The sequence below is a fragment of the Ceratotherium simum genome, chromosome 24 (genome assembly GCF_057802395.1).
Source record: "Ceratotherium simum simum isolate JZ-2026a chromosome 24, ASM5780239v1, whole genome shotgun sequence".
Lineage (NCBI taxonomy): Eukaryota > Metazoa > Chordata > Mammalia > Perissodactyla > Rhinocerotidae > Ceratotherium > Ceratotherium simum.
In genome coordinates this window covers 13377857-13403286 of record NC_141923.1, presented here as the reverse complement: position 1 = coordinate 13403286, position 25430 = coordinate 13377857, and the positions used below count along the sequence as shown (strand labels likewise).

At 50.6% G+C, this 25430-nt stretch overlaps 1 protein-coding gene across 1 annotated transcript in view; it reads left to right on the top strand.

The window, feature by feature from the left end:
• Positions 1-14752: 14752 nt before the first annotated feature.
• The window catches only part of SLC24A4 (solute carrier family 24 member 4), a 157545-nt gene continuing 146867 nt past the window's right edge, over positions 14753-25430 (top strand). Inside the window, exons 1-2 of the mRNA XM_004434212.3 lie at positions 14753-15500; positions 17402-17512. Coding sequence (XP_004434269.1) covers positions 15371-15500; positions 17402-17512 — 241 coding nt within the window. The 5' untranslated portion in view covers positions 14753-15370. The remainder of the gene's footprint in view (positions 15501-17401; positions 17513-25430) is intronic.

The following is a 25430-nucleotide window of genomic DNA, read 5'->3' as shown; positions in this document are numbered from 1 at the left end:
TGCAGCCCATGGGTCAGCCTCAGGGACCCTCCTGACACAAACAGGCAAACCTTCCCCCAGGCAAAGGGCACTCCACCTCAATGGCTGTCATCCACACATACGACCAAGGTTACTTAATAAAGAAGTATTGAGGGTTTCTAATATTTGGTGTTTATAAGGTGAAATGAGCCTATTGCTAGAGTTTACTGAGGACTCTAATTCAGCATTCTACTAAGAAGTCTGGCTGCCACCCAGCTCTTGGCAACAGAGATGGCTGGGAATCCTGCAACTCTGGGAAAGGATGTGCTCTGCCAGCGTCCTGTTGGTGCTGTCTTATGTTGGCTGCTTTTCAGCTTCCCCAGTATTCACGGAGTTGGTGGCAGGCTGTTTGGTTAACCCTGCAGTGTGTGGTGATGCCTATATGCATCAACCATTTGGGGAGTCTATAATTTTCCAATAACTAGACGTTCATGTTACCAATACTATGATTCACATGTGAACCATCCACATCCCTGTTGCAAAAGCAGATGTGTCCATGCCTCAGATTTGCTTGGATGGTGGCATTGCATGTTATCACACAGTTCCTTCTCCAGTGGAAATGGGGACAGGCTGGGGTAGGTGGACCATGGGATCTTTTATCCAAGTGGGTCACCAGTCTACAAAGTTTGAGAGCCATTGGCCCAGAGGCATCAACTCTTAGAGCTGGGAGGGGCCTCGGCCCCAAAGTCAGGGAACCTCAGAATTTGCTATGATTTCTTTAACACACTAGAACCAAGAGGTAGTTTCTTCCATTTCTAAGACTAAGGCTAGGCGCACAGACAGTGGCTGCCTGCCCAATAACGTGATATTTCATTTACAGCAGCCCAAGAGCGTAGCTTGTGCGTGTTAATATTGGATTATTTCTCTTCATAGTTAGCTGCCTCCTCACTTCACTGTTTCCATGGCAACACTTCTCAAACACCACTTCTGTACTCTGAATACACAATGTAAACAATCTGTGGTTGAACATTTCCCAATTTAGGGGTTTGGAGCCAGAGCCAGCAGGCCTACCATTAGGGATACAGGCGAGACTCCAACCCCCGGAAGCTGCCAGGAAGCGGGGTGCTGGGGGGACTGACTGTGAGGGACACCTGAGCCAGGTCTTCGGTGGACTGGGGGCCAAAAGGTCACTCACTAAGTACCCTGCTCTTTCTTTAGCAGGTATTTAGTATACGAGGGGCTCAGGGTAACTTACAGAACTGGCAGGAACGTCTCCATCACTTAGAGATGAGGAGCCTAAGGCTCCAGGAAGTGAAGTGACTTTCCTATTGTCACACAGTTTGGGACAGGACCAAGACTCAAATTAGGGCTTGTCCAGGAACTGCAAATGCTCACCCCGCGTGCGGTCCCTCAGCACTCCCGTGCTCACGGAGGACATTGTTGGTCCATCCTGGTATTCTTTCCCAGTGAGCCTAGACCCCTATGCTCAATCTCAGCTCAATGCTCTGGGAACTCACTGCCGGTTGATCAGAAATGGTGGGTGAGATGATGTTCTGTTGCCATTCCAGCATAACCAGTACTAGATCCGGTACTGCATACCAGTGGTGGGCTCAGTTGGGACAACAATCAAACAGCGGGGCAGAGCCAGGCGGAGGATGCTAGAGAGAAATGAAGTGTGGACAGAGCCAGAGGCATAAGACAAAGCAAGTTCATGAAGTGCTCCAAGGGATGGATGGGGAGACCAAGATCAAAGGACAAACCCAGAGGACAACAGAGGGGCCAAAAATGGGAGACCGGCCCCGTGCCGGGAGCCGAGCAGGATGAACAAGGGAAACCAAGGCTGGGAGCACAGCAGACGCACCCGGGATTGCATCTTGAGTGGAGTTAGAGCGTCTGCAGCTCACCTTCATGGCTCTGGGGCGTGAGAGCATTGAGAGAGGCCCTTGTAGACGTTCAGCGCTTGGTGGACAGTGACAAACGGACAAACTTTTAAGGACAGATCATCCCCAAATTCATAGCCATGAAACTGAGGCACAAAGAGATTAAGTGAGGCACTCAGAGCCACCCAGCCTGTGAGGCCCATGAGAGATTGGGGCTCAGGTCTACAGACTCCATCCCAGCGCTCATCACTGCCTCCTGGAAGCTTTTCCTCTTCTGGTTCAGTTATAGAAAAAGAGGTGGGAGGAGACAGCACCGACAATGCCTGGAGGTGTGGAGCCTGAGGGGAGGTACAGCTGAGGGGCAGAAGTGGGGAGGGGTGAGCGGAGTGGAGGGACCCTAGGGGGCAGGTGCCCGGCCAGGGCACCCTGTTTTCTCCAGAGTTCTTGTGCCAGGACAATGCTGATTGTCCAGAGCTGCCTGACTCGGGGCTTCCTCTGCAGCTGGTGGTAACACTGTCTTTGTACCTGTTCTCTTGAGAGTTGCTTGCTCTTGGCTTGCTGGCTGCAGGAATGTTCCCTGAGGTCACCCAAACCAGCACCCGCCTCCGCCTCAGGGAAAGGCACTGATCCATCCAGGCGGGAGCAGGGGCAGCCTTGGCGTTGGCCGGTGGCCGAAGGAAAGGGACACGTCCTTTTCCCCCAGTGCATCCTGTCAGCCCAGAGGGACACCACTGATGGGCCTCAGTGGAGCCTGTGCTTGGGTGGCTCCGCTGGAGGAGTTCCCCCTAATAAACAGGGCCGCAGCCTGCTGTCCGGGGAATGGCTCAGGACCCCTCTAAAGGAATCATTATTTTCTTTTTATCAAAGGAGCTATTTTTTTTTTTTTTTGTAAGGAAGATCAGCCCTGAGCTAACATCCATGCCAATCCTCCTCTTTTTTTGCTGAGGAAGACCGGCCCTGAGCTAACATCTGTGCCCATCTTCTTCCACTTTACATGGGACGCCGCCACAGCATGGCTTGACAAGCGGTGCATCTGTGCGTGCCTGGATCCGAACCCCGGGCCGCCAACAGCGGAGCGCGCACATTTAACCGCTTCGCCACAGGCCGGCCCCCTCAAAGGAGCTATTTTTATTTTCAGTTTCTACCAACACATAGAAATGCACACATTTTCCACATAGTTATAAGCATGACAAGGAGAATTGTGTTTTTTTAAATAGAAAAATCTCAGATCTTTTCCTTTTAACTTCTTAGCAACCTCAGCATCCTTTGATGTCTGAGCAAATGATCACGATTGCTGTGTCTTTAACAACGAGCCAAAGGACACTCCTGGCCTAGGGAAGCTGAAGAGCGGCTCAGACAACATGTTTGGGATAATGGCAAAATACCAGCAGGCAACCTGAGTCCTTAATGGTCAAGAATTTGGGAAGTGGGGGGAGGTTTCCCCATTTAGCTGCCAACTAGGCTTTGGAGCAGTGGGAGGATGGGGTCCATCATTTGCAAGTTTTAAACAAGCAGACAGAAAGGAGGCTCATCCTTGATGCAGTTGGTGCTGAGTTCCTGCCTCTCCGCCTGCATTCCAGGAACCCAGAGCCCGCCCCACTCACCCATCAGAGCCCTTGCTGCTCCTTGGAATTTGGTTTTGCTGGTTACAAAGGTGTAACTGGGAGGGGGGTTTGCCAGCTGTCTGTACTCCAAGGGATGGTCCATTGGGTTTCCCGGGTGGTGCCAGGTAGGATTACCAGATCTGTAAGTGTCCCTGAGAGCCAGGCCTGGGCTCCAGGTCCCCATTCTGTAACCTGTGCTGGTCTGGCCCTGCCTGGGGCCCTCAGAATATTACCATGGAACAAAATCTACATACACGTCAGGGCTCTGGGCTGTGATGACCTGAGGAGGGTGTTGAGCATTAAACTTGGGGCACTGACAGCGGCCTCTGCCCTCAGTGACCGGGACCCAGTCATTTCTGCTTTCTGTTCTCCAGTCTCCTCTAGGAGGAAAGGGGGGTTGAGGACAGTGCCGCCCCTCCTGTCCTCAAGAAGACCTCTTCATTAGGGCAGTTCGCCAAATGGAAAGAGCTATGAGCTAGGGGACGGAGGCCTGGCTTCACCACTGACACATGGTGACTCTGGGAGAGTCGTGTCCCTTTTCTGGGCCTCAGTTTCCCCAACTGTAAAATGCAGGGCTTAGGCTGTATCAGTATCCCTCAAAATGCCAGTCCTATCGGGGATACTCACTGGGGAAAGGAGCAAAAAGGACTCCAGGGCCAGATAAGTTTGAGAAATGCTGAATTCAGCAAAATAAAAGATGCTACACTTCTGTGGATCTTCTCAGAGCTGTTAACATACCTTACGGATCTCCAAAAGGGGATTATAGCATGAAGTATTCCCAAAATTTATTTAAACATAGAACCTCTAAACTCTTCCAGGGTCAGCATTAGCATTCTCTTCTTCTCCTTGGAGAGGCAACAAGATATTGATCTTCACTTCTTCAGTGTCTAAGGCGGTTTGGTCTTTTAGTTTATTTCTGAAATGTAAAGAGTCCTTGGTGAGGTCTTGGGAGTGGGATGAGAATCCACCTTAAACCAGAAGTTCTTGAAAGTCCTGAGAAGATGGGTTTGGGGGAAGGGTTCCATTCCTCCAGAATTTGTATTCTAAGTCCGAAGTGTATCATTTGTACACTTTCCCGGGGGATGGGGCCTATAGGATTCATCGAATTTTCAAAGGCATCTGTACCCCAAAGATGGCAAACCATTGCATTGAAATTCTTACCTGAGTAGAAATTAAGTCTGATTTGTAGGAATTTGGATGTGAAAATATACTAGGTGAGACTTTGCTATCTTGATGGGTGTCAGGGCAGTGGGGAAGAGGGAGCAGAAATGACAGGCAAGTGGACAGAAGATGGAAAATGGCGGACAGCAGCAACTCCATCCTGGGCAGGCTGTGGCACCCCCAATTTCCTCCCTGGACCCCCTGTGGATGCTTCTAAAAATCATCACATGGTTCTTAGTTATGGAATTTGGCTACTGAATATTCATGTTTTGTGGCAGAGAGAAAATTATTGCTGTCCCAGAAAGGCTCTATCTCTTACAGGTCACCGGGGCTCCATTTATTAAATTGTTGCTCAAGGGCACAAATGTCTGGGAAGTATGTGTCTCCTCAAGGCCAGACACTTTCTCTCTCTTCCTCAAAGACACCAGGGCCTCCGTCTTGGACTCCTTCTGCACAAACCGGGGAGCGACGTTGAGAAGATGAGAAATAGTTGCAGGAGCATTGTCACCCCCTCACCGTCCCCGAGAGGCTGTGAAGTGTTAATTCAAAAGCAGAGTTCTCAAGTTCCCCACTCTGGCCATCTGCTACCAGTCTTTTGATCACTGGCCTTTGAAACAGAATACTAGTCATAAGTTTATACATTATTATTTACCAGCAGCCTGAGGGATTAGAATTTTCTGGGCTCCAGCGGCCTCATGACTGCTCGCAAGCATGACCCAGTGGAGGGGGGTTTTAGCAGTTGGTGGAGGGGAGAGCAGGACTGTGTGTGTGGCTCACAAAGGCTCTTTTCTTTCTCTCCTTGTCTATCTTCTGAAGTATGTGCATTTTCCTACTCAAAATATCTCCACCCTGCAGGTAAGAATTTGCTGGCGAGTTTGCTTTCAGAATCTGGTTAAAAAGAGGGAGAAAGGAGAAGCCCCAAAGCGAACCAACAACATGCATCAGAAATCCTTTAAATTAATTTGAAACGCTGAGTCATACGGACCCATCGCTGTTGCATAACAGCCATTAAAGTATTAGTATTACTTTGGGGGGCATTTCATTATGCAATCCCATGGTAAATCTCCTCTGGGGCCTTTTTTTTTAATTCCCAAAAAGAGTCGCAGTTTGCTAATTTATTTTCAAATGCTCTGAGTCTGTGTTGATCCCAGCCTCCTATTCAGCTGTTTGCCACAGTGCAGGGATGGTGGACCATGTGAAAGTCAGTGTCTAGCATTAAGGAACACTTTCAATGGCATACAAAGGTAGAGCTGTCAATCCATTCATTCAGCGAGTGTTTACTGACGGCTTATATGCGCAGGAGAGTAAGCTCCGCACCTGGAACGGGAGCTCTGGGCTCCCGTCTCGCTTTGTCTTTTCTGGGTCTCGGTGTCCCCATCTATAAAAGGAAGGCTTGGTCAGGAAGATGCATTCTGGAGACAGGACGGTTAAGAGCAGGGATGCTGGACCCAGGCTGCCTGGCTTTGAATCCCAGCCTTGTCACTTACTAGCTGTGTGGCTTTGGGCAAGTTACTTAACCACTCAGAGCCTTGGGCACCTTCATCTGGAAACTGATGATTATAATGTTACTTAGCTCACAGAGTCATTGGAAGGATTAAGCGGGTGGATGGATGTGAAGTGCTTTGAACACTGCCTGGCCCAGACCACACATGGATAAACATGATGCATTGTTACGATTGTTCTTGTGGAGGCCCTGGCGAGACGACTGCTTGTGCCTGGCAGAGACCACTCACCAGTCCATTTCCTCTTCTCCCTGGGCACCAGCTGGACCTCATTCCCAGCCTCCCTTGCAGCCATGGCCACGTGGTTGAGTTGTAACTCATAGAATGTGGGTGGAAGTGAAGTCGCCGAGTCCACGTCTGACCCATCTTCCACGTGGGATTATCCATGTCTTCCCCCCCAGCTCCTTCAGCACAGATGAGCTCGGCACCCCTGGAAGCCACGAGCTGAAGATGGCAAGGCCACAAGATGGAAGGGACCAGGATCTCGGACTAACCACGTGGAGAAGAGCCACCTCGCCCACTGAAACACCCAATTTGGACTTCATTCAAGTGAAAATAAACTTCAGAAGTGCTAAGCCAGTGAGCTCTGGGGCAGCTAGAGTTTCTAGAGCAAGGCGCTGGGCTAGGTATGGAGTAGGATGGAGACTAAGACATTTTTCCTGAGGGGCTGGTCCTGGTTGTGGTTGTTTCGTGGCTTGACTCCGAGTTTCTGATGTTGTCTGGGTAACTGAACCAAAGGACGCCCAGTTCTCTGTTGGGGACAAGAGCTTGTATGTCCAGCAAGCACTGGCCTGGTATCTGGCAAGCTCCCAGCAGACAGCTGGCCAAGCTGGCCGCCTGGGCTTGCTACCCCCGCTTCCTGGACAAAGCAGCTGCATTTCCGCCCGGATGCCGCAGGGAGCTCCTTGGGTTCCCCGGGCAGGAGCCCAGGTTCCAAGTAGAGCATTTCAGTCCTTAGATCTTTGTCCCCTCCTGTCTTCCCAGCCGTGGCTGTCCCTTGAGTGGGAATTAGCAGGAATGTTTGTACAGGAGCCTCCAAAGTGGGCAAAGGGAAACTTTCTCGCATTAACACTCCAAACATGACACACCCCCTGAGGAAGCACAGGGCTAGAAGGATGCTCACCGTGCGGAACTGGCTTCTGGCAGCAGAGACTTGCTGTAAGTGCACCTGAGTTGGGGACAGGTCTGTCCCACAGTCCCAGCTGCATTTACGTACCTTGTGGCAGATTTGCTCTCCCTTGGATGAAAATCTCCTCCAACACCCTATCTGTCCTTCTCTCCCAGCACTTGTCATTTTAGCCTGGCGCAACCGTTGTTTCTACCCATGTAGTCAGAGATGCAGAGAGGCCAGGGCTTTTGAGGCCCGAGCCCTTAGAAAGAAATGAAGAAACGTGGAAACAAAATAGAGCACATTCACAGAGAAACAAAAACCCAAGCTGCTCTAGCCTTTGGCTGTGCAGTACACAGATTGTAAAGGAAAATCTGGCTTTGTGCAATGTCACGACTCATACGGAGCACGGAGAGGCCAATCCAACAGCAAGAAAATAGCAAGGGTCTAAATTGGAGGCCCCTTTTGAGCCATGGCCCTTGCCAAATAGCCCTTCCTACTGTCCCTTGTGGTCAGCCCTACCTGCCTTATCCCTACTCTCAGACTGACAAGAGCCGGGTGACCAGAGGAGCAGTGGGGGAGGGCACTTGGGGGTCTGCACCTTGGGGAGGAGGCCTGGATTTGTGACTTATTACCTGAGGAATCTTGGACAAGTCACTTAGTCTCCTTGAGTCACAATTCCACATCTGTGGTGGAGGCTGATGGTTGCCCATCTAAATCGGCCCTTCTCTGCTTCCACAGTCAATTCTCCTGGGCACACGCTGTTCAGCTAGGCATTTTCCAGCCTTCCTTGGTTAGGTGTGCTCATGCAACCAAGTTTCCACCAATGGAATGTGAGAAGTAAGATGGGCTGGGGCTGGGATTTACGACACTGGGCGCTCCTCCTCCTTCCTGTTGACTGCAACCCAGATATGGTGGTGAATCAGCTTCAACCGTGTAGATGATGATAATGCAGAGCCACAAGGTGGCAGAGGCCTGGGTCCCTGAGTGGCGGTAAGGAGCAGAGCTACCTTAGAAACCTTGACTGCTCCAGGGGGACTCTTGCATAAAAGAAACTGCTTGTTCTTTAGGACACTCTAGTGCTGGATTTCTTTGATACAATAGGTTAGTCTTCACTCTAATGATACATTCTTCATAGGCCTATGGTGTGGTAAGATATATAAGTGTAAAGTGCTATATAGTTAGGTGCTCAATAAATGTTTTCTAAATGAAGGGTGACCAAAGGGATTGGTCATTTCCATTTTTAAATCCAAGGAATCTGAGAAGCAGGTTTACAAAGCATGTCACCGCTACATAACATGATTTCAGGTAACCTCAGACTCAGTTTATTGAAGCATCTTTCCTCCACTAGTCAGCCTTGGCTGGGAACTCCCACCATTTGTCAGTAACCAGGAGATGACCCAGACAGGAACCAGCGTCATCACATATAGCCTTCTGTCTCTACTAGGAACCCACTTAGCCAATGAGCAGGTTAGCTCGCCTATCAGGATGAGTAGCTGTGGCATGGTGTACTGGGTGAAGGGTATGGCTAATGGGCAGAAGACTGGGTTCAAATCCTGGCTGTACTTCTAACTACTTGAGCAAACTTGAGCAGGCCACTTAATTGTGAGGGACTTCATAAAATGGGGATGCTAATTCTGGCTCTGCCTACTCCTCAAGGCTATTTGGGGATCAAAAGGTACAACGATGGTGAAAACACTGCATTTTGCAGATGCCAATGGAAGAAATATGGCTGGTCGACTCACACTGGCTGAGCGCAGGCCAGGTATGCTCGTCCCTTCCTTCCCTGAGTATTTATTGAGCACCTACTCAGTCTAGGTAGTGAGCATGGTAGACATGGTTCCTGTCCCCGCAGAGCCGAGAGTCTGATGGAAACTAAACACAAGCAAAGAGGCAATTACCATATGGTGTGATGAATTATTTGACAGAAGTACAAGGCTCCATGAAAACACAGAAGAGGAGGCTCTTAACTCAGACTTCAGTGGTCCTAGAAGACTTCTCAGAGGAAACGATTATCTCCTCTAAGACTGAGAGCAAAAGGAAGAGTGAGCCAGATGTCTTAGCCCATTTGGGCTGCTATAACAAAAATACTGCATACTGGATAGCTTACAAAAAAAAAAATCTATTTCTCACAGTTCTGGAGGCTGGGAAGTCCAAGATTGTGGCGCTGGCAGATTCCATGTCTGGTGAGATCCGCTTCCTGGTTTATAGATGACATCTCCTTGTGTCCTCACATGACAGAAGGGGTGTGGGAGCTCTCTGGGGCCTCTTTTATAAGGGCATTAATCCCATTCATAAGGTTCCACCCTCATAACCTCATCACCTCCCAAAGGTCCCATCTCCTAACACCATCACATTGGGCAATAGATTTCAACATATGAATCTTGCGGGGGACATAAAAATTCAGTCCCTACCACCAGGCACAGGGGGCTTTGGAGGTGGGAAGGCATGTTCCAGGCAAATGAAGCAAGGGTCACCTCTGAAGAACTAGAAAGAGCCTGGAAGAGGATCTGAACGGCTGGCGCCTGGAGTGAAAGGAAGGGAATGATGAATGATTGGGCTGGAGGGGCCGGGAGGGTCTAGAGCAGGGGTTGTCCATCTTGGCTGCAGCTTAGAGAAACTAGTGACGCTCAGGCCCCACCCCCAGGGAGTTTAAAAGCTCCCCAGGAGAAGCAAATGTGCAGCCAAAGTTGATCCTGATCGGATCATGCAGGATCTTATAGACCAAGCTAGAGAGCTGGAAGTCTATCCTGAGAGCAACGAGGAGTCTCTGAGGGTTTTATGGAAGGAAGGGACATAATCAGATTTTTCTTTTTTCAGAAAGATCACTCTAGCTGCTGGGTAGAGAATGGAATGTGATGCAAAGACTGGGGTGGAGACACTGGCTGCTGCGGGCATCTGGTGAGGAATGGAGCCAGTGGTGTCAACGGGGATGGCAGAGAGTGGACCCATCTGAGGTCTGAGTGATGACGGCCTGGAGGCGGGAGGGGGAAGAGGCAGGAAGACCAGCATGAGGCCCAGACTCCTGACTCGGGCAATCCCCTGAACACGCAGGTCGGAATTCCTGAAAAGCCTCCAGCTCCAGCTCTAGACTTATGAGTCAGCAGCAGACAGAAAATAATTTCAGCCAGAATTGATGAGCTCTCCAAGGAAGAGGGGTCAAGAGTAAGAAAACAGGGCTTAGACAGAAGCCCAGAGGGCCGAGGGAAGAGCTGGTCAGAGAAGGAAGAGAAAAACTGTAAGCACGCGCTGTCAAGAGAGTTAAGGATGTGACTGTGGTAAGAAGGGTGCGTTTACAAGTGTCCAGTTCTGCCGAGATGTATCCACAGGTCACTGGTGAGCTTGACGGTGAAGATGAATGGAAACTTGGGTGGTGCTGAAGTGGTGAGAGTGAGCACCACCCAATAGAGGCAACGATTCTTTATCTTCTTCACATTGTAGCGGAAATGTATTTATTTATTCATTCCACAAAGACTTTATTTATTAAACACCTAATGTGCTGGGTACGTGTTCAGAGCTGTGGATATGACAGAAAGTCCTTGAGGCCCTCATGCAGGAGACAGATACCCTCACCCATATCACAAAACCATGTGATGCAAGTGCTATAAAGGGGATGCACGCCAGGGGCTTTGGAACAAGCGGGACCAACTCTCCTAGGGATGAGGAAGGGCAGGCAGGAAAGATCCTAGAAAGCAAAGAAGATGGACAAGGTTTGCCCAGGTGTGATTGTCATTGGGGACATCCACTGCAGAGTTCAGATGTCAGCCAGCAGGGGAAGACCAGCACTTCTGGACCTCCTGGGGGTTTGGTGGGGCCAATGAGTGGTGAGTAGTGGTGAGCATGTCACTTCCAGGCCAGAGTACTCAATTGCCAGTACAAGATCCTCTGGAGGTCTCTCTTCCCTCTGGCATGACGAACAGCAATGTTTGAGACTATGGCTGCTCCCAGGTGCCTGAGTAACTGCCCTCAAGACACACTTCTCTTGACAGACAAGAAGTGTAGGGGAGGAAAAACTATTTTCCCTCTACCCATCTTAGGTTCATTGGCGGGGGCCCTGTAAATTAGACCAACCAAAGACAGATTAACAAGAGAAAAACAAACAGAAGTTTATTAACGTGCATTGTGCATACGCATGGGAGCACCCAGCAATGGTTAGAACTTGGCCTTATGTAGCATCTTCACAAAAGAACGATACATTTTTAGAGACGCGACAAGACAAAGGAAAAAGACTTTGAGCTTCTAGGGGTGGCAAACTGTGGGGAGGCAAATATATGGGGAAACTGATGGTAGATAAGGGCTAGTTTTAGCAAGGTTTGTTAGGTAGAGTCTTCTGCTGCTGTATCCGGGCTGACAGAGTTGTTGCCAGTATTTAACTTCTGTCGTTCCTGGTAGAGAGAGGAGGGGGTTATCTCTACTAATGTATGTCCTGCTTTTAGGCAAATAGGGGAAGGGCCAAGAGATTTTCTTGTATCTGCTTCTTCTCATTTGTCTTCAGCTCAAAATAATTTTTATGCCAAAGTGGCGTATTTTGCGATGGCATATTCTGCTACCCTGAGGCAAACTTTTGTTGTTTTACTGTTGTTACTGTCACCTTAGCATCACCTAGCCCAGTGGCTCTCGAAGTGTGGTCCCTGGACCAGCAGCGTCAGCTTCTCCTGGGAAGCTGTTAGAAATAGAAATTCTCGGGCCCCACCCTGGACTTACTGAAGCTGAAACTTTGGGGTGGGGCTCAGCAATCCGAGTTTTAACAAGCCCTCCAGGGGATTCTGATGCGCTCTCAAGTTTGAGAACCGCTGCCCTCGCTGGTACTGACTGATACAGTTGTCAGGAAGGCAGAGCAGGAGGAATTAAAATTCAGAGAGAAGGTCATTCCAGGAAAGTAAACTTGAAAAGACTGAGTAAGAAGACTAATTAAATAGTGAGGCTTTTCATGTCATAGGAAAGAATTTTGAAGAAAAAAATATCACGCCCATCCCCACAGACTGGGCCTTCCTATCAAAATGGCCAAAACTGTGCAGCCGTGTGTACAGTCTCCTATGTCACATCAGAAGAAAACACGGTCACAGAGGGGATACTCTGAATCCAATGGCATTGACGCCACACCTAGAGAGCCTAAGATAAATCCAGAAATGCATTTTCCATTTGTCCCCATGGCTTTGCTGACTTGGAAAATGCTTCTGAATGCTCTGAATCTGAAAGGTACCTAAAACCCAATTCTCTCCTCTGCGGGTAAGTCATTAGAGCTGTAGCCCAGGCTATTTGGTAATGGGCACTATTTAAATGAAGCAAAAAGTACCATTTCAAACGAATTGCTTTTTAAACTGTCAAATAAAAGCAATCCATTTGTGCCTGTGAAATTATTCCAAGAGTTCTCACTATTAACTGAGAGCAGGTGAAAGATGTCAAAGAAAAAACATTCTATTAAAGAGCTGGCTAAATGTTTAAAGACAGACACCTGATGATTCCTTTGGCCTGTTGTGGATTCAAAAATTTCTATTTTCACCAGCCCTCAGTGAGCTCCACAGACAAGAGGTTTAAGAAAATATTAAATCCTAGTAACAAAGATGCCATCTTGTTCCTTGGAGTTGATTTAACCAGCGTGAGCCTCATGCTGTGTTACGGGCGGGAAACAGCCTCCAATATGATCACTGTAACTTTTTCCTTTGGCTTAAATATGATGCCAAGGGCCCTTGGCTAGCTTTCCAAGTGACATACGTAACATTTAAGCAAATAAGGTCTTCTATTTGCTATTGATAAATGCATCCTCGTACAGCGTAGTCAATGAGAAGAAAATTCTGCAAAGGTATAAAAAGTGCCTTTTCCATCACTGGCAGGCATGCTTGGTATAAGTCACCAATATGGAGGATGAGAAGAAAATTCTGCAAAGGTATAAAAAGTGCCTTTTCCATCACTGGCAGGCATGCTTGGTACAAGTCACCAATATGGAGGGTGAGGCTCAGTGGTGAGGCATCTCTAGAGACGCAACAGAAGCCTGGGCTGTTCCACAGAAGGCCAACCCCCGCCTTTTCCATTTCATTTCCCCCAGGATTTTCCACTGCAATGAGTCGTGTGTTCATGCCTTCAGTATCTTTGTGGGTACTGAAATGAGGCTGCTGAAAACAATTAGTGAATCTTCTCCATCTCCTGTCCCTCCAGGTACCTCTTGCCTGGGTCACTATGTCAGGCTGACACAAGCAAAGTTGTCATGCAGATGGTGACTAGCTAGAGGCATTGGGCCATGCTTCTCATACTTGAATGTGCACACACATCTCCAGGAGGTCTGGTTAACAATGCACATTCTGACTCAGTAGGTCTTGGCTGGAACCTTAGAGCCTGAATTTCTTGTAAGCTCCCAGGCAATGCTCCTGCTGCTGTGGACCACATTTTGAGTAGTGAGGGAATAATGCACATTCTGCAAAACCGTGACTTTTAAAACTAATCCTACTAAACAGGCATTTATCTAAGGGTCTGGTTCCCCTTTGATTTAGGGTTCCTTGAAAGCAGGGACTGAATCTTGCACATTTTTTGGTTGTTTTGTTTTGTTCTCTGGCTGGCACTTGGCACAGGTCTCTCACACGGTGGGTGTGTATTTATTTAATTAAACAGAGCTGGCCTTGTTCCAAAAAGGATTCCAAGTGGACTTAACCCCTCGCACGCCATAACTAGGTGCGGGATGAACTGGCCAGGGAAGGCAGTGGGTCCCAGGGGTAGACACAAACCCTCTGTGCTGAGGCCCTTCCGCTGAAGGTCCACCACCTGCTTGCACCTCCATCACACCTCCGTTGCCGCTCTTCTGAAATTCTCCCTCCTGCCCCATTTTTAAAGCGGTTTACACTAGAGAGCCGATCAGAGAGAAGAGGAAAAGCAAAACACAAAAACCAGAGTGCCCTGTAAAGCGCTAATGCTCCACAACATGAAAAGCTGCACTGTTAGCGGCAGAACTCGCGGGTTTCTCTCTCTGCCCGGTCTGACCGTTTTGCAGGTCGGCGTTGCGCCCCCGCCGCCGGCTCCCCCGCGCGCCCCGAGAGCCCTGCAGGAGCCGGTCCCGGCGGGCGCGGGCGCGGGCGCTTGCTGGGTTGGTGCAAGCCTGTTGGTTAGCTCTGCTCGAGCAATTAATCTTCTCGTGCATCTCCCGCCTCAGGGGGGTGGTGGGGGCCTCGGGTCGCCTCGGGGGTCGTGGGGGAGCCCGGACAAGAGGGGCCGCTCTACCGAAACCCTTGTTCCGAGAGCCCCTGGGGTGCCATAACCTGTTCCTCTCTGCAGCAGCCTCGGAGGGTAGAGGAGGGGCTAGTTTCGGCTCCACAAGGGAGGAGGGAGAGAAAAAGGGCGATTATATTGGTCAGTAGTTGAGCCTCTCGGGGGGAAGGGAGGAGCGCACCGGCGAGTGCGCCCTAGGGGAGGAGTACACGTGCTGCGGAGGGGGGTGGGAGGCGGGCGGGAGGGGAGGAGAAGGGATGCGTGAGCTGCGGGCGGGAGGCGCCAAGGCCTCGCAGACGCAGGCGCCGGCAGCCGGAGAGAAAGTTCCCGGGGAGAGCTCGCCCCCGGGAGGGCCGACGTCGAGGCCGCTCGCGGCGAGGGTCGCAGGTCCCGCGCGTCCCGCTTGCCTTCTCCCTGCCTGCACTAGGCTGCCGGGGCTCGGCTCGCCGGGAAGCAGGAGAGCATCGCTGGAGGGCAGCCGCCGCAAACTTGGAGGGGGAGGATGCTGTCAGTGGGAGCGGCTACGCGGGGCGCGGGGGCGCACTGAGTGCTCCCCACGGGCGCCCCCGCACGCTGCTGCCAGGGCTGCGGCCGGGCGAGCGCGCCGAGGCTGAGCCGGCAGGTAGCGGCTCCAGCGCCGGGACTGCGCCAGCCCTGCGAGCCAGGGCCGCCAGCGCCACCGTGCCGGCGTCGCGTCCTCGCCAGGGAGCCATGGTGCGCGGAGCGCGCACGCCGCGCGCGGGACTCTGAGCTTCGGCTTTGCCGCGCGCCCCCACCTCCCCTCCTACCTCCGGGCTTTCCCACCGACCTCTCCCGCGGGCCATGAAGCTTTGGCCCGCAGCCCCTCACCTCTGAGCCTCGCGTCGCCCGCTCCAGCCCCAGCGCCGCTCGGCCACAGATAGCACTCTGGCCTCTGAAGCTCCCCATCCTCTCCCAGGGAGGGCACCCAGGCGCTCCGGGATGGCGCTCCGCGGGTCCCTCCGGCCGCACAAAGTTCGCAGGAGGCGAGAGATGCTGCCGCAGCAAGTTGGCTTCGTGTGCGCGGTGCTGGCTGTGGTGTGCTGTGCGTCCGGCCTCTTCGGCGGCTTGGGTAGGTGCCGGAGTTAGGGGGCTTGGGCTGAGACGCCGCGGGGCAGCCTCGAGGTTTCCCCCCCCTTCCTTCCCCGTCAGGTTGGTCCTAAGGGTTCATTCAGTCCCCTCCCCACTGGGCAGGTAGAGCGCACCCAGGAGGGCTGATATCTATGCTCTGAGCTGTGGCGCCAGTTCCCCTGAGCTGCGCGCGGCCCCCGGGGGTTCAAGACGCGGCTGCGGGTCTGTGTTACTAAGACAAAAGGCTGAACCGCTGGCCCCTCGGTGCCAGTGTTCTGTCCCTGGCGTGCATGGGGAATGGGCAGCGCAGCGGCGGGGTCCAGGTGTGGTTCTCTTGGCCTGGGGTGGACGAAACGGAGTGGTCCGTATTCCTGTTCTGCGGAGTGGAGAGGGTTGTGCTCCGCGTCCCTCGAAAACCCAGATTCAGAGGCTGGGAAGCGGTTCCCCTCGCTCCTGCCCGGGCCCAAAGGGGCGCCCTGGGTGTTCTGACGTTTCCTCGCCAAACCCCAAAAGCACTGGGGCGGTCTCTCCCCTCGGGGGGTTGCTGCCATGTTTCAGCATCGCTTCTCTCAACTCTTAATCCCCACCGGAGGTGAGCGCTGGTGTCTGGAGCCGCGATCCACACTCCATCCAAGAAGAGATCCAGGGACTTGGGAGTCGCTTAGGATACGCAGATTTGAGGTGGAGAGGAGAAACTTACAGAGAATATCTGTTTGGGGGTGGAGCGGGGTCTGTGAGCCCATGTGGGACCTGCAGAAGACATTCACTTGGCTAACATTCACATTTTTAGTTGGATGCTGTGGACCTTTTAGTTTGTTTTTCACATTTTAAAACTGAAAGAAATGTTGGTGATTTAGCAACCTGGACATGGAGATAAAGCGCGTGGTACTTGCTTGAGCAGTTAGAAAGGGACCATTTAGAGAAGTTTACAGTGACTGGTGGAAATTAGGTTGAATGTGATTAAACTCTTATAAAAAAATACTGCCTTTCAAAGTCCAAACTTTGTGATTTGAAGATACAAGGTCTAAAAGTGGCTTTTTGCAACAGAAACCCAGAAAGGTTATTTGAACATCTTAATACCTGATGCTTTGTAATTGGGCAAGTCAGTGTGTTTTTTCCCTCTATTACACACCAGAAATGATGAAATACTTAGAGGCTCTTAGATGTCAGCATCATAGAAGAGGTGTTATTACCCCACTGAAGCAGTGTGCGCATCAGGAGAGGTAAATGAATACTTTAAAGGTCTTAAAGTTAGAATCATTTTTCTTTGCTGGATCAGGAAGCACCTTTAGGGGTTTAACTGCATCTGGTCACTGGCATCCACACCAGTGATCTCCCTTGTTACCCAGTGTGGCCCTTGGACCAGCAGGATCAGCAACACCAGGGAGCTTGTTAATACAGAGTCTCAGGTCCCAGCCCAGACCTACTGAATCAGAATGTGCATTTTAACAAGGTCCCCGGTGATTTGTGTGCACATTCAAGGGTGGGAAGCCCTGGACCAGATCCATCAACCTTCTCCCCCTGCTTGCTGACTTACTATCCATTTGTAATTCCTCCAGGCCGGGGACACCTGAGCATGTTTACTGGCCCAGAATTTAATGGTCACCTATCTAAACCCTTTGTTGCACCTTTGAGGGGCAGAGACCAGAGCGGTCTTGGCCAAGGTCAGATCACATGCTGACCGTGTGGGACTAGAAACAATGAACTAGATCTAGGAAGCAGATTACTGTATATAAGCAGGTGATACTGTGTTTCCAGTCATTGTATTACTCCCTACAGGTGGCTCTCAGTAGTCAAACAGGGCTGCTGCTAACACGGCTGGATACAGACAGGTAAGGTCATTGTGAGGATGCAGGCTCCACACTGACCTGATGGGTGTCTGTGATTTATTCTCCAATCCAGGGCACAGAACAGCTTCTGCTAGCAAACATGTTCTGCCAGACACGTGGAGAAACAGAAAGCTGATGGCACCAGTGAACGGGACTCAGACAGCGAAGAATTGCACAGATCCTGGTAAGAAATAGATTTTCCCCACCCTCCCCCCAGGCATTTGGCCTGGAGATGGTGCTTCTGTGGACAGTGACTGCCAGAGCTGAGAAAGGTGGTTTTATGAACCTGAGCGGGGAAGGGTGGCTGTAAACATTGAAAGGTCCTGTACAGATGTTAATTGTGCTGCTAAGCAACTCAAGTACTCTCTTTATCCAACAACTGAAAAGGTCACATTGAAGAGTTTTAAAATTTCGTTTTTGTTCTCACAATGCTCCTAGAGGCTCAGTGTTGCCCCTGCTCTCTTGATTTTGTTTGCCCAGGTGTCTTTGTTTTTTTCCCTTTTTGCTCACTGTGCCCATTCAGTGGAGCTTCTAGGGGCAGCAAATCCAGATGCTCTGGCAGATGGCACTTTGAGATGACCTACTGGGGTCAGACCATGCTGGGCAGCTGTAGGAGTAGGACACTCTGGAGTGCTGGGGCCCCTTCTCTGGAGTGGGAGTTCCTAGGTGTCGTTCCAGCCCCAGAGGTGGATCTCTTGCCCTGGGATGCAGTTTTGATGTTCCTCTTCAGACTTCTCTAGGGGGTCAGAGAATATAGGGACCCAGGCATGGCATCTTATCTGTTCTGCCATAGGCAGATTTTGCTTAAATGGGTGGAGAAGATTCTCGGGAGAGAGTACCCGCAAGCAGCGAGGTGACTGGATGCTGCCCAGGCCTCAGGTTTAGTTCTGGCTCCAACACTGGGCAGTCGGTGAGAAGGATCCAGTGGGACAATGTATTCAAGAGACTTTTGGGAACTATGAGGTCTTATAGTACTGTGGGTACCAGTTGGCTTTTCCACCAAGTTGCTAGGCAAGTCAATAATCGTTTTAGGTCTCTGTTTTCTCGCCTGTAAAATGGGCAGAATAGTACTTGCTGCTCCTAGGTTGTTGGAAGAATCTGGTAGAGCTCTGTGTGGGGCTGTGCATAAAAGGAAATGGAGACCCAGAGCAAAGGAAAGGTTTGCATGGTAGTCTTCATGTGTCTTATTCTCATAGGCAGGTCTTATCTGCATTTGACAAGTGAGGAAATTTTGAGGGAGGAGGCACGAGTTGCTCAAAGTCATAAAGCTTGTAAGTGATGGAGCTGGCATTGGAACCTCCTGGGCCTGTGTGACTAAATGTTTGGTTGGTTCCCCACGTTTAAGAAGGCCAGGGCCTTCCCTCAAAGCCACCAACTTCCCTTCCCTCAGGATGCCTTCGGAGAAGTCTGTTTGGGACGTGGAGGGTGGATGAGCACAGGCTTGCAGAGAAACAACTGGGATTCCCTTTGAACTCCCATCTATCCCAGTGACCCAGCAGGCGGCAGTGTCTGTCCTGTCATTTAAACTCCCCCAGGACATCTTTCATCAGCCCGAAGTGCGTGTGCTAGACTGGCACGTGAACACGTGTACGGCTGGGGACTAATGTGGGGGCCCCTCTTCTCACACCAGGCACCTGAGATGCTAGAATTAGCACCATCCACGTGGGGAATACTTAGCTACTCTGGGTAAAGACAGGGTTAGTGCATTTTTGTCTGGTTTCCAGCTCACTGGCACTCTCATTTTGGGCTGGCTGTGCCCTCCTCCTCATCACGTATAGTCTGGGCACGTCAGCTTAGATAGGGCCCAGTTTCTTGGGATAGAGTTCTCTGCTTGTTGTTGCCCCCGTAACTTCAGTGTACTGCCTGATTAAAAACTATTCCACTAACTGTGGAGCAGTCAGTCCTGTTTGGCAGGAGGACCTGGCCTTGTCCCCCATATGGAGGGAAATTGGCAATGTCTTTAGCAATAATTAACATTTGCCGTTATGCTTTGTGTTGACTGTTTCCAAAACAGGGCCCTGCACGTAGAAAGGGCTCAGTAAATATTGGTCAAATGATGGAATGAAAGTACACTTTGAATATTAAGCACTTTAATCCTTACAGTGTTTTTGCAAAGTGGAAGGAATTCGAGTCTCAGAAGTTTAGTAACTTCCCAAGATCTCTTGGCTGGCAGGAGCATCCCTGGGTCACCTAGCTCCAGATCCCATGCCCACCCCCCTCCACTGCACCTGCCCCAGCTCTCCTCCCAGCTCAGGTGGGGCTGACGCCTCCTCCCCGGCCATGAGAATACCCAGCCCCCTTTCCATTTCACAAGTTGCTGTTGTGTGTCCGGCCCTGTGGTGGGCACTTGCTGGGGAATATAAGCAAGTATAAGAGGCAGCCATTGTCATCAAATGGCTCACAATCGAGTAGAGAAGACAGGATCCTGACACAAGCAAGACTTGGTGACAAGGATCACACAGGTCCCCCAGTCAGCAGCCCCATGGGAGCCACTTCAGGGGCTCAGAGGAGGGTGAGCAAGTCTGATGCAGTTCTGTGTAGTCTTAGCATCTAGATGAGGCAGTCCTCTGCTGCAAAGACAGAAAACCTCCTCACACTGGGTTTAGCAAAAGAAGGGAATTTATTGGCTCAGTCAAGCATGAGATCAAAGGTTAAGAAGTGTTGTGACTCAGTTTCTCTCTCTCTGGACTCAGCTGTCCTCCAGCGTGGGAAGGTGGTTACCAGCTCCAGCGCTGTGTCTTCCTAGACCCAGAAATGCTGGAAAGAGCCCCTGTGGCCGAGGTGCTTGTGTGGAAGCCCCCAGGTTCTGTTGGCTTGGGTCACTTGACCTCCTTAAGGAAGTCGCTCCAGCCAGGGGCCTGCGGGTCTAGACTGGCTTAGACATGGGTCACAGGCTCCATCGCTGGAGGGAGGGGCTGAGGCCGCCTCCAACACCAGAGCTCCGCCTGGAGTCGGCCGGCTTGGGCACTGGGGGAGCAGGCACTCGGCTCTTTCCAACTGTTCACCACAGGGTCCCATCCAGGAGCTGCTGCTGTGATAAAGGTGGACCCCAGCTCCCTCCCAGTTAGTTTGAGTTCCAGGAGGGTGACAGAGGGTGGTGTCCAATGGCTGCCCTCTTCTCTACACAGAGGAGTTGCCCATAAAGCACCCCGGGGGGGTTCTTGCATCCTCGGAGGCTTCTGCTCTGCGTCCATCTCCTAGAGGGCCCCCCAGCCTGATCTACCAGGTGAGGTCTTTTAGGGATGCGGGAAGATGGAGCTTAAAGACTTTCCTCCTGTGTCAGAGCACCCAGAGCTGAGCTGTCCACCCGCGGTGGGCATTCAACAGATGTTAGCTCACGTCTTCATAAGGACTTCTGGGGCAAGGGCTGTGTGTTATTGTCTGTCCCTTCCAAACGCTCCTCTTTGCCTACGAGAAGAGAGAGAACTTCATTTTCTAAAAACACTTATGGGACCCTGTTCTAGTCATCCTTTAAGACTCCGTGTCTGGGCACTTTGCTGTGTCTGGGGTCGTTTCCCCAGATCTTGGTGGTGTTTCCATCTCATTTGTGTTGAAGCTTCGATGTCCCCCCCAACCCCCCGTCATGTTACCCTGTCTTGTTTTTATGATATGTATCACCATCCAAAATAATTCACTTATTTGTCGTCTTTCTCCCCTTGAGGGCTGCCTTGCTCACTGCTCTATGCTCAGAGAGAGATTCTTAACCCTGGCTGCACATTCAAATCACTGAAGAGCTTTTGAAATGCCCAGGGGCCACCCCTGGAGCATCTAATTTCACTGGTCTGGAGTGGGGCCCAGAAATCAGTACTTTTTTGTGTGTGTGCGCGGAACATCGGCCCTGAGCTAACATCTACCAATCCTCCTCTTTTTTTTTTTGTTGAGGAAGACTGGCCCTGGGCTAATATCCACACCCATCTCCCTCCACTTTATATGGGACGCTGCCAAAGCATGGCTTGACAAGCGGTGCGTCAGTGCGAACCCCGGGCCGCCACAGCGGGACGCACCCACTTAACTGCTTGCACCACCGGGCTGGCCCCAGTACTTTTTTTTTTTTAATTTTTTTTTTTTTTTTTGAGGAAGATCAGCCCTGAGCTAACATCCATGCCAATCCTGCTCTTTTTGCTGAGGAAGACCAGCCCTGAGCTAACATCTATTGCCAATCCTCCTCCTCGTTTTTCCCTTTTGCTCCCCAAAGCCCAAGTAGATAGTTGTATGTCATAGTTGCACATCCTTCTAGTTGCTGTATGTGGGACGCGGCCTCAGTGTGGCCGGACAAGCAGTGTGTCCGTGTGCACCCGGGATCCGAACCCAGGCCACCAGTAGCGGAGCGCGTGCACTTAACTGCTAAGCAACAGGGAAGGCCCCAGAAATCAGTACTTTTTAAAAACAGCTCCTGGGCCGGCCCCGTGGCTTAGCGGTTAAGTGCTCGCGCTCTGCTGCTGGCGGCCCGGGTTCGGATCCCGGGCGCGCACCGATGCGCCACTTCTCCGGCTATGCTGAGGCCGCATCCCACATACAGCAACTAGAAGGATGTGCAGCTGTGACATACAACTATCTACTGGGGCTTTGGGGGGGAAAAAACAAAGAAAGAAAATCTTTAAAAAAAAAAAAAAAAAAAAAAAAAAAACAGCTCCCTGGGTGATTCCAGTATGATGCCCGAGTTGATGCTCACTGGCTAGAGCCCTGCTACTCAGTGTGGTTGGTACCACCTGGGAGCTTGTTAGGAATGCAGAGTCTCAGGCCCACCCCAGACCTACTGTAACTCAGAATCTGCATGCTAATGAGATCCCCAGATGATTCTTGGATGCAAACCAAGGGCTGAGAAGATGGGCTAGCACGCTGCCTGACACTTGGTAGGTGTTCAGTAAGCATTTGAATGTTGAATGAGGGCTAAGACTTGGTTTAACGTAGCAATTTTTCTGAAAACCAGTTGGGTTTCTTTTTTAAATGTAAGGAAGCTAAAAAAAAAATCTGCTTCATTTTTGACCACTGAGGTCTATGAAAAAATGATTAATTTATATTCCCCCAGAGATCTGGGCCTCTAGGCCTTAGATTTTTATTTCAGGATCTGTGCAGAGCAAGCACTAAAAAAGAGAAGTGGATCCATCTATGCAAAATGCATGAAATAGGAGTGAGAGGCTGTGACTTTGAGTCCCTTGGGAACTGTCTTAGCTTAACTGTCTTACTGCTGTAACAAATAGCGTAGACTGGGGGCTTGAACACGGACAGTGATTTCTCACAGTTCTGGAGGCTGGAAGTCCCAGATTAAGGTTTTGGCTAGTTGCATTCCTGGTGAGGGCCTGCTTCCTGGCTTGGAGACGGCCACCTTCTTGCTGTGTCCTCACATGGTAGGGCGAGAGAGCATGAGATACGGTCTCTCTTCCTCTTCTTATAAGGGCTCTAATCCCATCATGGGGACCCCAGCCTCATCACCTCATCTGAACCTAATTACCTCCCAAAGGCCCCACCTCCAAATCCATCAAATTAGGGGGTTAGGACTTCAACATAGGTATTTTGGGGAGACACAAACCTTCAGTCCATATCAGGAGCCAGAGTTTCCACACATCTCTCGGTGGTGACACCTGGAGAGTTTGAAGACAGATGAGGGTGGGACCTGCTGCCTCTCACCACTGGCCTGCAGGTGAGAAATAATCGGGGGCTCTGAAAAGTACAGATGCCTGGGCCTAGCCCCAGCCCATGAAATCAGAACCAGTGATGGACGCATTCTGTGGCCGATTTTTGGAGCTCTGGGAACCTTGCTCATCCTCCCCAGATCTTCCATGGTGAGCTCCTTCTTATCATTGCAGTGCCCCACTCACTATCCCTGATCATCCAACCTAGAAGGGTAGCCTTCCAGGTCACTGGCTCGGTTGTTTTAGCTCTTTGCAGGCACTAATTCTATCCATTGGTATATTGTTTGTTTGCCTCCCCCAACAAGAATATAAATGGTAAAAGCCTTGTTTGCTTTTTAAAACCACAGCATGTGCTTTAGTTTTTCCTTCTGTAAAATGGGGGTTGTAGGTGGGTGATAATTGCATCTACCTCATAAGGTTGTTAGAATTAAACGAGTTAATATCCATTAAGTAATACACATATACATGCTCAGACATTAGCTTCCATTTTTATCATTATCCGCTTACCCAGAGGTGATACAATGCCTGTGTATAGTAGGTACTGGAAAAAATATTTGTCAATTGAATTTTATGATGATAAGAACTAAACATCTTGCCAAACATTGTTTCTTTTCTCCTCTGGAAAAAATTTCTTGTTTTGATTTTGTTATCTTTTGAGGATTTGGGATGCTGGAGGATGGCATACCCTGTAGAACTTGCCTCTGAAAAGGAAAACTGTTTGGTTTTTGTCTCTTGGCAGGTGTTACTTTATGTTTTGGCATTTTAGCTGGGGTGGGCATGGCTGCCCCCATTCTTACACTGCCTTTCCTCCCACATTTGAGATTAAATCAGTGGTCCTTCCTCCACGATGTCCCCCTGTTTGTTTAGGTTCCCCAACATCCTATGCCCAATGTTTAAAAGAAGAAGAGAGAGAGGGGAGCTTGGTTCCCCCCATTGTTGTTGGAGGGATTTGCTTCATCATGTTTGGTTTTCCACTTTTCAAATATGTCTCTTGGAATGCCTGGTGGCATGTCTTAGCTCGGGCTGCCGTAACAAATACCATAGACTGGGTGCATAAACAACGGGAATGTATTTTCTCACAGTTGTGGAGGCTGGAAGTCCGAGATCAGAGTGTCAGCGTAGTTGGCGTCTGGTGAGGACTCTCTTAACTGGCTTGCAGACTGCTGCCCTCTTGCTGTGTCCTCCCATGGCAGGGAGAGAGCAAGGGAGAGTGAGCTCTCTGGTGTCTCTTATAAGGCTGATGATCTCATCAGACCAGAGCTCCATCCTCATGACCCCGTCTCTAGCCTGAATTACCTCCCAAAGGCCCCATCCTCAAATACCATTGCTTTGGGGGTTAGGGCTTCAACACAGGAATTTGGGGGGGACATAAACATTTGGTCCATAAGTGTTCATAGAAGGGAGGCTGGGAAGAGAGGGTTGACAGAGGGGTGCTTGAGAGAGATGGAAGATGAAGATGGTTCCTAGCCTTTCGGGAGAGCAGAGGAATTGGATGCAGGTGCCACATGGAGGATGTTCTGTGGTCAACTTGGCTCTAGTCTACCCTTTTTATTCTGTACCAGGGCTGATATAAAGCCACAGTGGGAGGAGAGGGGTGGCGGAGTCTAGCGGGTGTGGGCTCCCGTGCCTAGGTGTTGGCGTTGAGGCTGGTTAGGAGGAGATGAGATCATTGAGCAGGTACCTCCTGCAGTGGGTCTTTGTAGGTGCCCCTGTGTGGGGAGCAGAGGTGCAGAAAGCATGAGAAGGCGAGATTTGTAGGAGGGGATCCAGAGCTGCAAAAAGTACATCAGGACGTGTGGGTGTGGAGGTGAGGTGGTACTGGCGACAAGAAGCGTCTGGATTCTTAAGGAAAGTCTGTTCAGATGCTGCTTCAGCAAGCTTGGGAGACGAGTCACACATCTGAAGTTTTCAAGTTGTTACATAAAAGCAAATCCTGGGTTGGAAAAGCAAGAATTGAACTTAGCACTGTGGGCAGGGAGAGCTCTGTTCAGTTACTGTTCCTGATGGCAGGGGCAGGAGGTCCAGCCTGGGGAGGGGGTTTCCTGGGCAGGGCAACCTCCAAAGAGCCAGGTGGCTTCTTGGAGAAAGTGTCACCAACCCCCTTGGGACAGTGATAGGCTAACAGAGCCTATCACCAACATGATCCCAAATGGAGGCCAAGGAAGACAGCAGCCTGTCATCAATATGCTCACTCTTTGCCTTTTGGGGGACTGGCGTGGGGCTCTTATACCGGTGGGTCTTATACCTGTGGGTCACACGGCTTGGGAGCTGAAGATCTGGATTCTAGCATTGGCTGTGCCTAGATCCTGCCTGGCATTTGGGGTTTCTCTCTCTCTCAACAAAACGAGGTTGCACTAGATAAGTACCAAGATTTCCAGCAGCCAGAAAAGGCTCCTGTCCCAGTAAGCACCAGCTCTTTCCTTCTTGGAGATGGCAGTTTGATGTGGTGAAGGCAGATGAGCGGGTTTG